A 13114-nucleotide genomic window follows, 5' to 3' on the forward strand; every position below is an offset into this window, starting at 1 on the left:
TTGTGTTCAGAGTTCAGAGATAGTAGAGCTGATGTAAACTGAGCTAACGCCATGATGATATGAATAATAAGAATTTAAATATGTTTTGCACAGGTAACCCCTATGAATAAATATGTTGTACCAGTTTGGACGCACAGCTTCATTCTGAACCTGTAACACACTCAAACTAACTGGCGAAAATTTAGCATTAACTAATCCCTGTTGCTTTATTTAGCAATGAGCTATCAGTTTGCTGTTAGTAACTCATACACATCTGCCTTTTTGTCTCACAGTAATGTTACAAGGTTTTTTCATGTGCAGCAGTTTACTCTCAGTTCACATCCATCAGTGTTATACAATCCACCAGATTACTATGGCTTCCTAAAAAATATTAAGTTCTTAAATGTTTGACTGTGATTTGACACTTACTGTTGATAACCAGTGATATAACTGAACAATACTTAACTCCACAGCTTAATGAAGGATATTTTAGAATATATTTAATCATGAACAGTTACTAGCCTGTCTACATGAAATATGTAATATTTAAACTTTGGAACATCTTGTGTTATACTTTTGTCCATCAACAGCCTGCAGCCTGCAACGAGGGCCAGAGCTGCCATCACAGTGAAGCAGAAGCTGCAGGACATCCAGCAACCATTCCTTAGATGAATATCATGCTCTCAGTCTGCTCAGCATGGAGAGACAGCGTTATGGCGCCTGTGATGGTGTGTTGATGGAAGCATCAGCTTGTTCAGTATGTTCAGAAAGAAGCATCCAGGTGTTGGGCTGTGGCTGCTGGATATTTGTGTAATCCCTCACATGCTCCTTTTTTAAATAAAGTTTTACTCTACAATTCTAATGTGGTGTTTTTTCCTTCATATTATACACTACCTGTATTTACGTGTTGAATGTAGAATTTATGAGTACGGTTTTGTGTAAACATGACTGCAGAGAACCTGAACATAAAATATTTGCAACAGTTTATGGAAATTACCTAATGCTGTGTGTGTTACCAAGTCTACTGGCCTTGTATTACATTGGTTTTAATGTTGTTACTGGACATTATATTCGAACAATTAGATGTGTAATATATTGGGTTAACTTTTCACATTAATACTGAGAAAAAGAAGAGAGGAATCACTGCCAGGTCTGCTCAGGTAACAAGTATATTGATAAAATATAAATGTTTATGTACATGTGAATGCTCAAACTTTTGTCCATCTCTACATTTCATTCAAAGACTGTGACAGAGTGCTGTGACTGTGACATTCACAGTGCAGGGTGGAAAAAGTATGCAAACCTTTGGATTTAATAACTTGTTGACCCTCCTTTGGCAGCAATAACCTGAACTAAACGTTTCCTGTAGGTCAGGAGGAATTTTGGACCATTCCTCTTTACAAAACTGTTTTGTTTATTCTTGGGATGTCTGGTGTGAATTGCTCTCTTGAGGTCATGCCACGCCTTCTCAATCAGGTGAGGTCAGGACTCTGACTGGGCCACTCCAGAGGGCGTATTTTCTTCTGTTTAAGCCATTCTGTTGATTAACTTTTACGCTTTGGGTTGTTGTGCTGTTGCATCACCCATCCTCTGTTTAGCTTCAGGTGGCGGACAGATGGTCTTACGTTTTCCTGCAAAAATGTCTTGATATTTCGGCGAATTGGGAATTCATTTTTCCGTCAATGACAGCAAACCATGATGCTCCCTCCAACATATTTAACAGCTGGGATGAGGTTTTGATGTTGGTGTGCTGTGCCTTCTTTCCTCCACATATATCGTTGTGTGTTCTTTCCAAACAACTCAATTTCAGTTTCATCTGTCCACAGAATATTTTGCCAGTAGTGCTGTGGAACATTCAGGTGCTCTTTTGCAAACTTCAAACGTGCAGCAATGTTTTTCTTTGACAGCAGTGGCTTCCTCCGTGGTGTCCTCCCATGAACTCCATTCTTGTTTAATGTTTTACTTATTGTAGATTTGTCAACAAAAACGTTAGCATGTGCCAGAGATTTATGTAAGTCTTTAGCTGACACTCTAGAATTCTTTTTCACCTCATTGAGCATTCTGCGCTGTGCTCTTGCGGTCATCTTTACAGGACGACCACGCCTAGGGAGAGTAGCAACAGTGCTGAACTTTCTCCATTTGTAGACAATCTGTCTTACCGTAGAGACATGAACATCAAGGCTTTTAGAGATACTTTTGTTACCTTTTCCAGCTTCATGTAAGTCAACAATTCTTGATCATAGGTCTTCTGAGAGCTCTTTTGTGCGAGGCATGATTCACATCAGGCAATGCTTCTTGAGAACAGCTAACTCAAAACTGGTGTGTGTTTTTATAGGACACGGCAGCTTTAACGAACACCTGCAATCTCATCACATTGATTGGACTCCAGGTTGGCTGACTCCTGGCTCCAATTAGCTCTTGGAGAAGTCATTAGCCTATGGGTTCACATGTTTTTGCCACCCTGCACTGTGAATGTTTACATGTTGTGTTCATTTTTTGTGCAGTATTAGTTTAAGCAGAATGTGTTATATATATATATACTTTCTGTGCTGCTGTATTGCCGTTTGTCTCTGCACCATGACACACTGATGATAGATTGGGCCATGCTGTGTGGTGTATTTTCATTAAAAGTCATTGGTGTGCTTAAAGACAATATTAAGCTATGCAGATTGATTTTATAAGTTTATAAGCAATAAGGGCTAGTGTGATACAATTTGTATTGGTGTAGTTATAATCTCATGAACCATATTTAATCACACTGTACGTATAGAGGCACGTTAGAAGAATTATAATCATACACTGGAGAAATTTGAGTGTGTTTGTATTACATGTCACTTTGCTTGGGTCTGCTAAAGTCTTCACCTTTCAAACATACTCTCTGGAGGAGATCAAGAAATAAGGGTGTAAAATGACTAGAATAACTTACAAAAATAAAAAAGGCCAGAAGACAACTTGGCAATAATGGTGTAAAATGATTCCCAATACTTATATAAAAAATTGGATATAATCAGGTAGAATTGAATATGCCAGTACATATCCTCAAATACCTCAAAACCTGTTTTGAAGAGTTTTGACCAACAACGAGTGACGGAGATAAAAGATACATAATAATTGGTCAAAAATTAGGGAGGGTGGATGATAAGGTGTGACCTAAGCCGACCCAAGGACATAAAAACAATGCCCCAAAGAAAAATCTTTGGAGCGATTTGGTACTTTGTAAAAGTGCTACTTGCTCTCCTTTCATGCCGGCATTAAAGAACACTTTGCTGCTTGGACCTCTGACTCCCTTTTTATTTTCAAGAGAGAATTTTTTGCTCTGGTACCCATTTTTGCAACAATTTGATACAAAAGCTGTTACAACCAATGACCCACTTCACTGTCAGGAAGTTATTGGTACAGTAACTTTATTTATGTCTATGATGCCAAAGACACACAAAACATATGCAAGGTGCTTTTCATGCTGTAAAATTATTTTGAAATATGCTTGTGGTTGTTAAATGTCCTGTGTTCGTTCTTGCTGATCTCTTTCTCAAATTGTTGTCAGCTTTTCTTGATTTGTTTTAGATTTTGTGCAGGGCTGTCTTTGACCATTCTGGTTTTTAGGGGGTCTTTTCATAGGTGAATAACTCAATTATACTTTAGCTCATTGAATTTTATCTTTACATGCATTTTATTGTCCATGTTAAAGTCTTAAGGCCCGGGGGAAGCTTGAAACAAGCTAGTTTGTATAAAGTGTCGTCCGACTTCATCTGAAGACAAAAGTGTGTTCTGAATGGCCACACTGGCCCTTTCGTGCCTCAAAAACACCATACAACTGCACTTCTCAGAGAATAAACACTATCATTTTGTACTTTCTTTCTTGTTCAGCTACACATGGCATACTGGAGTTAATTATTTGCAGACTTTGAAGTATAATAATTACAGTCCAGCTGTAACCATTATAGGGGAGAATTAGGGGAATAGGGGAGATTTTTGTCATGCCGAGTGAATTCATCATGTTACAAAAGTAATCAGTCTTGTATCTTAATTAATATAGATATGTTTCGGACTTTATTAAATGTTAATTTAAGTCAGTGTAAACTACAAACTCGGAATAATTGTGGATCTGAGCCTCCGTGTGAAAGAGTTTTGTCAAAATGGAAGTTGTGGGGTAAAATGTGCCAGTGATGTTGGGGCAAGTTGAGTCAACGGCTCAATTTACCCCCAAAAGTTTAAATAGGCTACATATGTACAGAGTAACCTGTGTATTTAAGTATTATTATTCTAAAATTTTAGAGTCCAGAGACAATGTTTATGTTTATGTTTGATCACTGTTACAAGTGTTGGAATACTGATAACTAAATACCTAATTGCTGACTAATGTTAAGTTGAAACCACACACAAACATGCTGTACATACAGACGGGTGACAAATTGAAGGAAAAAAACATAAAGTGTCTTAGTAAGGTGTTGGGCCACCACCTGCTGCCAGAACACCTTCAATACACTTTGGCATTGATTGTAGTCTCTGAACTCCTCTGGAGGGATGAACACCATTCTTCAAAAAGATATTCCCTCATTTGGTGTTTTGATGATGGTGGTGGAAAACACTGTCTAACACGTCGGTCCAAAATCTCCCATAGGTGTTCAGCTGGGTTGAGATCTGGTGACTGTGAAGGTCATAGCATATGATTCACATCATTTTTATACTCATTCTTACATTCATTGACCCCTCATGTCCTGTGAATTGGGGCATTGGACCAGTTTTTCCTTTAATTTGTCACCTGTCTGTATACACAAAAGCACACATTCTTTCTGTAGCTAACACACAAAGATCACACTTTAATCTTTACTGAAAATGTTGAGGTAACATGTTGAACAACAGGACACAAACATGTAATTTTACTTAACAGAGTGAGTTTTTGCTTTTGTTAAATTGATGGCATTAATGAGGTTCAAAATTATCTCAGAATTGTTTGATTTTGTGTCATTTTTATACCAGATTTTATCGGTGGCACAATTTATGCGTAGAGTGATCGATTTACCCCATCCCCATGCTCATTTTACCCCTACCTAGGGGCAAGTTGTGCCATCGGACTAACTTTTTTTGATGGGTCATTGTTCTAAAACCATAATAATTAGATAACTTGTTTTAATTTCCATTGGTACACAACAACCTGAGGTATATACAGTAACTATTATTTGAAACAAATACATGTTTATTTTGCAGTAAAATCATCAAATGTAAAAAAGTGGCTCATGTTACCCCATTCTCCCCTACAAGCTCATATGAGGTCTGGCTTTTAGTCACTCTTGGTGACTGGGTACAGTTCCTTAAAAAGAGGCCATATTTGATTAAATTTACTACTGTTTAAAGTGCTTTACCTAGAAATAATATTCCCACTGCACTCCAAACTGAACATCTTTTTCACAGATGGCAGTCACAGTTAGGAAATTACTCACAATCACTCCGTCTAAAAGTGCAGTGCATAGACCTCAATTTCCATTATTGGTGTGGAAATGTTAAATGAGCATGAGCTGGAAGATGCATCTCCCACACATTCAGAGGAAATAAAGGTAATCGCATGTTATGTTACGAATTAGATAAGGAAGATATGCCAAATGACCTGACCCTCTGATGTTACTGTTTCTAAACTATATCACTAATGGATGTGGACCAACCAAGAGGATACCACCAAGATAAACAGAAAATTAGGAGGAATGTGTACTGGAGGCTGACAAACTGGTTCTGGTAACAGATGAGGCAGGATTCTTTACTGTAGCTACGTAAAGTGGTGCAATGGGGTGAGATGTGAGGTCTTTCATCACTTAATCATCTGAGGTATTTACTTTAGTACAGTGGTTATCAGCACATTGTGTGGAAACTTCAGGCAGTTCCACTCAAAGTAAGGTACTTGTGTAACATGGAAGAAAACAAAACATCTGCGTTTGTGGACTGTTGGTTATTTCAACAGACCACAAACAGCATTACATTGTATTTTTGCATTACAAGTTGCAAGAAACAATCTCACACTCCAACAGCTGCCTCAAGGTCTTTATGCAAGGCGATGTTCAATGAAATATAGTCTGATGAAACCCAATAGGCTTGCAACGGATGCTAGTTTGATCCCTGGATCCAACAGAATAAATCTGGGTGGGAAAAGTGAAAGGGCAACATTGGCCCCATCTTCATTTTTACCACTGAGGTGCCCTTTGAGCGAGGCACTTTACCTCCAACTGCTCCAGTGGAGCTCCTCAGCGTCCAACAGATCAGACTGTGTTTGTACTGGACAGCCTCCAGGTGTGAATGGGTACAACTGTATGAGTGTCATCAGGGTGTTCCTGAAAAAGAGTGTTTGACTTACAAGGAAACTGCCCTGAATTAATCAAAGGTGAAAAAAACCCAACTTTATTAAAGTATACCAATAATAGGGCCTGCTGTGTGAATTTTTACTCTTGAATGGCAATTAAAGTTGACTGCAAATGAAGTGGAACAGGCAGCTTTATTTAGCTATTTGAATGTGTTGAATAGACTTATGATTGCTTGCACACCTACTTACAGACAGGTGACAAATCGAAGGGAAAACCAACATAAAGTGTCTCAGTAAGGTGTCGGACCACCAGAACAGCCTCAATGCACCTTGGCATTGATTCTACAGTCTCTGAACTCTTCTGGAGGGATGAACACCATTCTACCAAAAGATATTCCCTCATTTGGTGTTGTGATGATGGTGGTGGAGAGCGCTGTCTATAGGTGTTCAACTGGGTTGAGATCTGTTGACTGTGAAGGTCATAGCATATGATTCACATCATTTTCATATTCCTTGTGCCCTATGGTTGGGGGCATTATCATCCTGGAAGAGACCACTCCCATCAGGATAGAAATGTTTCATAACAGGATAAAGGTGATTGTTCAGAACAACTTTGTATTGATTTGCAGTGACCCTTCCCTCTAAGGGGACAAGTGGACCCAAACCATGCCAGCAAAATGCCCCCCAAAGCTTAACAGAGCCACCAGATCCCCTCACTGTAGGGGTCAAGCATTCCAGACCGGTTTTTCTCTTAATTTGTCATCCGTCTGTATGTTGAAACAAGCAATTTTTGACAAATTAGTGTTGTCAAGAGGTTACATCATTGTGAAATCAGGTCTGGCTCCAGTTTCCATTAATCACAGAAATGTTGGGTGGTGTTGAAGTCTGCGTGGGTCTGTGTGTGTAATGTTCTAATAGCTAGCAATGTGCATGGAGACATTGTCATGTTGAAACAGGACTGGGATAAACACAAACTGTTAGAAATGAAACCATAGAAATGGAAGCACACTTGTCTACAACATCATAGTATGCTGTAGCATTAAGCTTTCCCCTCATTGTAACTAAAGGTGGATTTACAGTCAAAGCCAAGGGATTAACAGGAATTCCACCGTAGATACCAATAGCAAAGGTTTTGATTTGTAGTTGATGGTTGCATTTCATCCGTTGCTATCACCACACACTAAACACACAGTAATGTGCATGATTGGGCTGTATCATACTTTAATTATATTTACTTTCTGATAGAGAGAGGCAGCGGACTAAGTGGGTTACACACATACTTATAGAACTAGAGTTACATCCAGGCAAAGTTTTTTTTGGCCTGTTTAATTGCTGAATAGGAGACTGTCTCTGTACAATTGCTGTCTTTAGGTTAATTCATTCATCCAGAGCGACAATCGCTATGAATAAGATCTGCACTAGTGTAGTGTTGCTTTGCTAGATGTGCGTTACTGGAAAGGCTACTGTGAGTCTCTCTTCAGCTCTTTTATGTTTGTTGACTGGGCTCCCGTCCTGGTGTGGATGAACTTGACTGGCCTGCACAGAGTCCTGATCTCAACCCAATAGAACACCTTTGGGATGAATTAGAGCGGAGACTGAGAGCCAGACCTTCTCTTCCAACATCTGTAGGTGACCTCACAAATGCTGGTTAAAAATTCCCATAAACACACTCCTAAACATTGTGGGAAGCCTTCCAAGAATAGTTGAAGCTGCTATAGCTGCAACGGGTGGACCGACATCATATTAAATACTATGGCTTAAGAATGGGATGTCATTTAAGTTCATATGTGAGTCAAGGCAGGTGAGCCAATACTTTTGGCAATATAGTGCATTTCAGTGTTCTCAGGGAGAAAAAAACACTAAGAATGTGATAGCAGCTGCTGAATCGGCAGCTGATGCATTATACAAGGCATCTGTGTCTGTGAAATAACGGGTTTGTGGGTAGAAATTATGTCTCTCTAATAATCAGTAGTTTGTTTTTATGACACATGACTGACACATATCGTTTGGTACTGCGTTCAAAACAGAGAGAAAGGGAATCACTCAGTTGTGGTTCATTACCTCAGCTTTCTTTTGACTGTGACTACCATCTTTTATTGGCCTAATAAAACAGGTGACGCAACCATAGAGGAAACAGATCAGACAATTCTTGTGTGAATGATGTTGTCCAAGGTCAACTTTAACAAGTATTATTACAGTTGCTGGAAACCAAGCAACAGCAAGCTTCACAAAATCGTTAACACTGTTTTTTATTGAGCTGTTGGGCCTCAAACCATGAGGTCACACGGAGAGGGCCTACATGTAACCTGTGAGGCCTGACCACGAGGTGCTTTTATCCTTTCTTTCCCCCGAGACAAAGGAATAGCGCCAAAATGCTGCTTACAGACAATGGGAGTCCATTGCATAACAGTCTTGCTTCTGTCTAACCAAGACACCGCCATACTTCTGCCATCCGGTTCTCGCGCGACGTGACTTCCTCCCATAGTCACGTCCGCGTCGCAGACCGACGACGTCATCACGTCAGGCCCCGTCGCCATCTTGTCACACACACGCACGCTCACACACACACACACACGCACGCACACACACATATGCATTCCCCTGCATGTGTCCAACCCTGTACATAGCTGTTTGTGTTTTGTTTGGTAGGATTAGATTTTAGGATAGTTGTTTATTGAATGAAGCATTTGTTAACTTTGTTAATTTTGCTAAGTTTAATAAACACTGTTATATCTTTAAAGAGAAGTTCTTCTGTCATTATTGTGTGTAACATTGTGAAAAGTGGCTGATCGAAGGAGTCAGAGCTCGAATTCACCCTTCTTTGTTCATCCTTGAATGTTGATATCTCTCAGATATTAACATTCTAGGTGAACTCCCATTTATGAGACTACCTTGTTTGGTTATTGGTCCCGGTTTCCGGGTGGTGCCCCGTATTTGTTAATTCATATTAATAATTCTATTAATTGTTATAATTAGTTACTTATCTTTGATAATTGATAATTATTGCAAATAATCAACTGTGTTCCTCACAGATCCAACAGTTAGTGCCCGAATTATTGATTAAGGTTAGCGATATCTTATTTTCATAATTCATAATTATCTATGATAATTATGAATGATTGCTAATAACCAACCAGCTTCTTTTTTCATTAATACAGTAAATGTTTCTAAATAGATTTTTTTACAAGCTCAAATATGTAATTATTAGCTGAACACATTTTTCACCAATGGACAGAATGATTAAAAGATCAAGCTGATGATTTTCTATATTTTTTTTTACTGTCAACAAAACCAAACCAACAACAAACTGATCTACTAACAAGTATTCTGTGTGTATCCAAAGCCTGATATATCTTACTCCTCTGTACCGTAGACCTCTGTTGTTGTCCAAAAACTATTAAATACACATTAATGAGCCACACCGCTGCACTTGTTGACATGAAGATTACATAGATTGTGGTCACATTTGTTTAGAAACAGCTCCAAAGACTAATAACAGCGACCATGTTTTCAGTCTCAGGAGTGTAATACACTGGCACACAGCTGTGCTTTGCTTTGCACTTGATAATAACAATGTAGTGTAACGTGAAGTGGCTGTGATATGTAGCACAACAAGGTAGTAAAACAATGTTAACAGAACCGTGTTCCCACACATGCTCAGTGTCATGACGTCTGTCTTACACAGAACTACTCTCCATAGACTAAAAAAAGCTGATTGCTGTTATCATGATGAAGGAACTTATCAACCAGTGCAGTGGTGTGGCTCATTGATGTGTTTTTAATGGTTTTTTGCATGATTGATCATTCCAGGCAGCGCGCTTTCAATGTTTTCATGTCAAATGTGTATAATGTGTTTGACATCTCGCCAGCCAATGCTCGCTATTGTGCATGGTGAAATCAGGCACAAGTGTTGTTTGAATGCTGTCACGAATCCTCTGATGAACAATTATTCATTTGCTGGCATCAAAACGAGGAGGGTTGGACGCACAAAGCATCTGATAGAGATCACAGTTTCTATCCTGTTTCCCACCAAAAGTGCAAGTTGGTTTCTTTTGACTGTGACTACCATCTTTTATTGGCCTTACAAAAACAGTTGACACGCCACAGTGGAGACAGATCAGACAATGCTCATGTGAATGATGTTGTCCAAGGTAAACTTTAACAGGCACTGTTACAGTTGCTGGAAACCAAGCAACAGCAACCTTCACATAATTTTAACTCTTTTTTAACTGTTTTTTTATCGAGCTGAGTTCCACGAGCAAATATCCCATCACTTCTTCCCTCTGTAGAAAATTTGATCATTCAACATTAAGTCTTTCGGGTTAGATTTCAGTCAATAGTGATTCAGCTAAACAGAGCACAGTCTAGTAGGAAACATTAGTCTGTCAACTGTACCATATTGACGCACTTATTTCAATGTTCTCAGGGAGAAACAGAACACTATGAATGTGTTGGCAGCTGATAAGTCAGCAGCTGATGCATTATACAAGGCATCTGTGTCTGTGAAATAATGGGTTTGTGGGTAGAAATTACGTCTCTGTAACAATCAGTGGTACATTTTTGTGACACATGACTGACACATATTGTTTGGCACTACGTTCAAAACAGAGAGAAAGGGAATCACTCAGTTGTGGTTCATTTCCTCAGCTTCTTTTTTTCAGCTTCTTTTTTCATTAATACAGTAAATGTTTCTAAATAGATTTTTTTACAAGCTCAAATATGTAATTATTAGCTGAACACATTTTTCACCAATGGACAGAATGATTAAAAGATCAAGCTGATGATTTTCTATATTTTTTTTTACTGTCAACAAAACCAAACCAACAACAAACTGATCTACTAACAAGTATTCTGTGTGTATCCAAAGCCTGATATATCTTACTCCTCTGTACCGTAGACCTCTGTTGTTGTCCAAAAACTATTAAATACACATTAATGAGCCACACTGCTGCACTGGGTGACATGAAGATTACATAGATTGTGGTCACATTTGTTTAGAAACAGCTCCAAAGACTAATAACAGCGACCATGTTTTCAGTCTCAGGAATGTAATACACTGGCACACAGCTGTGCTTTGCTTTGCACTTGATAATAACAATGTAGTGTAACGTGAAGTGGCTGTGATATGTAGCACAACAAGGTAGTAAAACAATGTTAACAGAACCGTGTTCCCACACATGCTCAGTGTCATGACGTCTGTCTTACACAGAACTTTTCTCCATAGACTAAAAAAAGCTGATCGTTGTTATCATGATGAAGGAACATATCAACCAGTGCAGCGGTGTGGCTCATTGACATGTTTTTGGACAATAACGGAGGTCTACAGCACAGAGGAATAAGATATATCAGGCTTTGATACACACACAATACTTGTTAGTAGATTAGTTCATTGTTGGTTTGGATCCAAACATGAGATTTATTGACAATAAAAAATATAGAAAATCACCAGCCTTAAAAAAAAGATGTATTCTTAAATGTGCAAACAAATAAATGAGTAAATTCATCCATCTGACTGACTAATATCGAGGCGTAAGTTATCAGTCCAGGCAGCATGTTTTCAATGTTCTCACGTCAAAGAACAGTGTCTACCCGGCCAACACATGCTATTATTCATCAGGCACAAGTGCTGCTTACCTAAAAAAACGAGAAGAATTATTTTGCTGACGTCAAAGTCTGGAACGTCGGATGCACAAAGCAGTTGATGGAAATTTACAGTTTCTATCCTGCCTCCTGTGAATGGTTACGTTGGTTTCTTATCCTTTGTTGTTTGTTGTTTTCTTGTTTTCCAGAATCGTAAACTTGTTTCAGCTCTACTTTTTAATCACTAACAGACCTTAAAACGATGAGTATTAGAATTATATGTTGAAGGATTTAACACATAAATGTCCGAAGACTTGTGTCACGCGAGATTATGTCCCTAAAGCCATGTGGTCTGGGTATTTGCTTGAAAATAACATGACCATATTGTTTAATAGTTCTTCTGTCCCCCTCCCCCGTTACCTCTCTCTTTCTCTCTCTCAACCCAACCGGTCAAAGCAGATGGCCGCCCACCAAGAGCCGGGTTCTGCTTGAGGTTTCTACCCGTTAAAGGGGAGTTTTTCCTTACCGCTGTCGCCAAGTGCTGCTCATGGGGGAATTGTTGGGTCTCTGTAAATTAAAGAGTACGGTCTTGACCTGCTCTATGTGAAAAGTGCCTTGAGACGACTTTTGTTGTGATATGGCGCTATATAGATAAAAATTGATTGATTGATTGATTGATTAATAGTCAGTCCTGTCCATTTACTAAATATAGAGGAGTATTATTTTATTATTATTATTATTTATTATTTTAAACAGTTGTGTTTTTTTATACTACAAGTTAATAAACACAACTAACAATCCAGTAAACAATACTTCTCAGAAAAACAGTTTGTCTGGTCTAACCAATTGCATTGGTGCCACAGTAAGCTTGTTTATTCTGTCAGTATTTGTGTACTGGCGTAGACATTAGTGTGAGTGATAGTGACATGCTGGACAACAAAGCATCCAGAATCTACTCAAATATAAAGCTGTCTCCTTGGAAACTATTTATACATTGTAGCCAAAGTTACCTGTAAATATACATAGATGAGTCACCATTTTTCCATGGAAAACATGAATTCAACTCCAAGACACACATCACTAGGCTGCTGTCTAACAAAACATTTGAAGAAGTTGATTCCAGTCACTCAAAGTTTTATGTTTCTCTACGGCTTTTATTTGAAAGACTACAGGAATAAACATGGCTTCATCTACAGCTTGGCAAGCTCTTAAAGGCAATTTTATTGACTATGTATTAAGTCATCAGTATCATGTTATGAAAGTAAA

General features: G+C 38.6%; 1 protein-coding gene across 1 annotated transcript in view; it reads right to left on the reverse strand.

Moving 5' to 3' along the window:
* Positions 1-2258, reverse strand: part of LOC121912753 (venom phosphodiesterase 1) — a 42099-nt gene extending 39841 nt beyond the window's left edge. The window contains exon 1 of the mRNA XM_042435143.1: positions 2183-2258. Coding sequence (XP_042291077.1) covers positions 2183-2197 — 15 coding nt within the window. The 5' untranslated portion in view covers positions 2198-2258. The remainder of the gene's footprint in view (positions 1-2182) is intronic.
* Positions 2259-13114: the final 10856 nt, after the last annotated feature.

Source organism: Thunnus maccoyii, chromosome 15, assembly GCF_910596095.1.
Source record: "Thunnus maccoyii chromosome 15, fThuMac1.1, whole genome shotgun sequence".
NCBI classification, from domain to species: Eukaryota; Metazoa; Chordata; class Actinopteri; order Scombriformes; family Scombridae; genus Thunnus; species Thunnus maccoyii.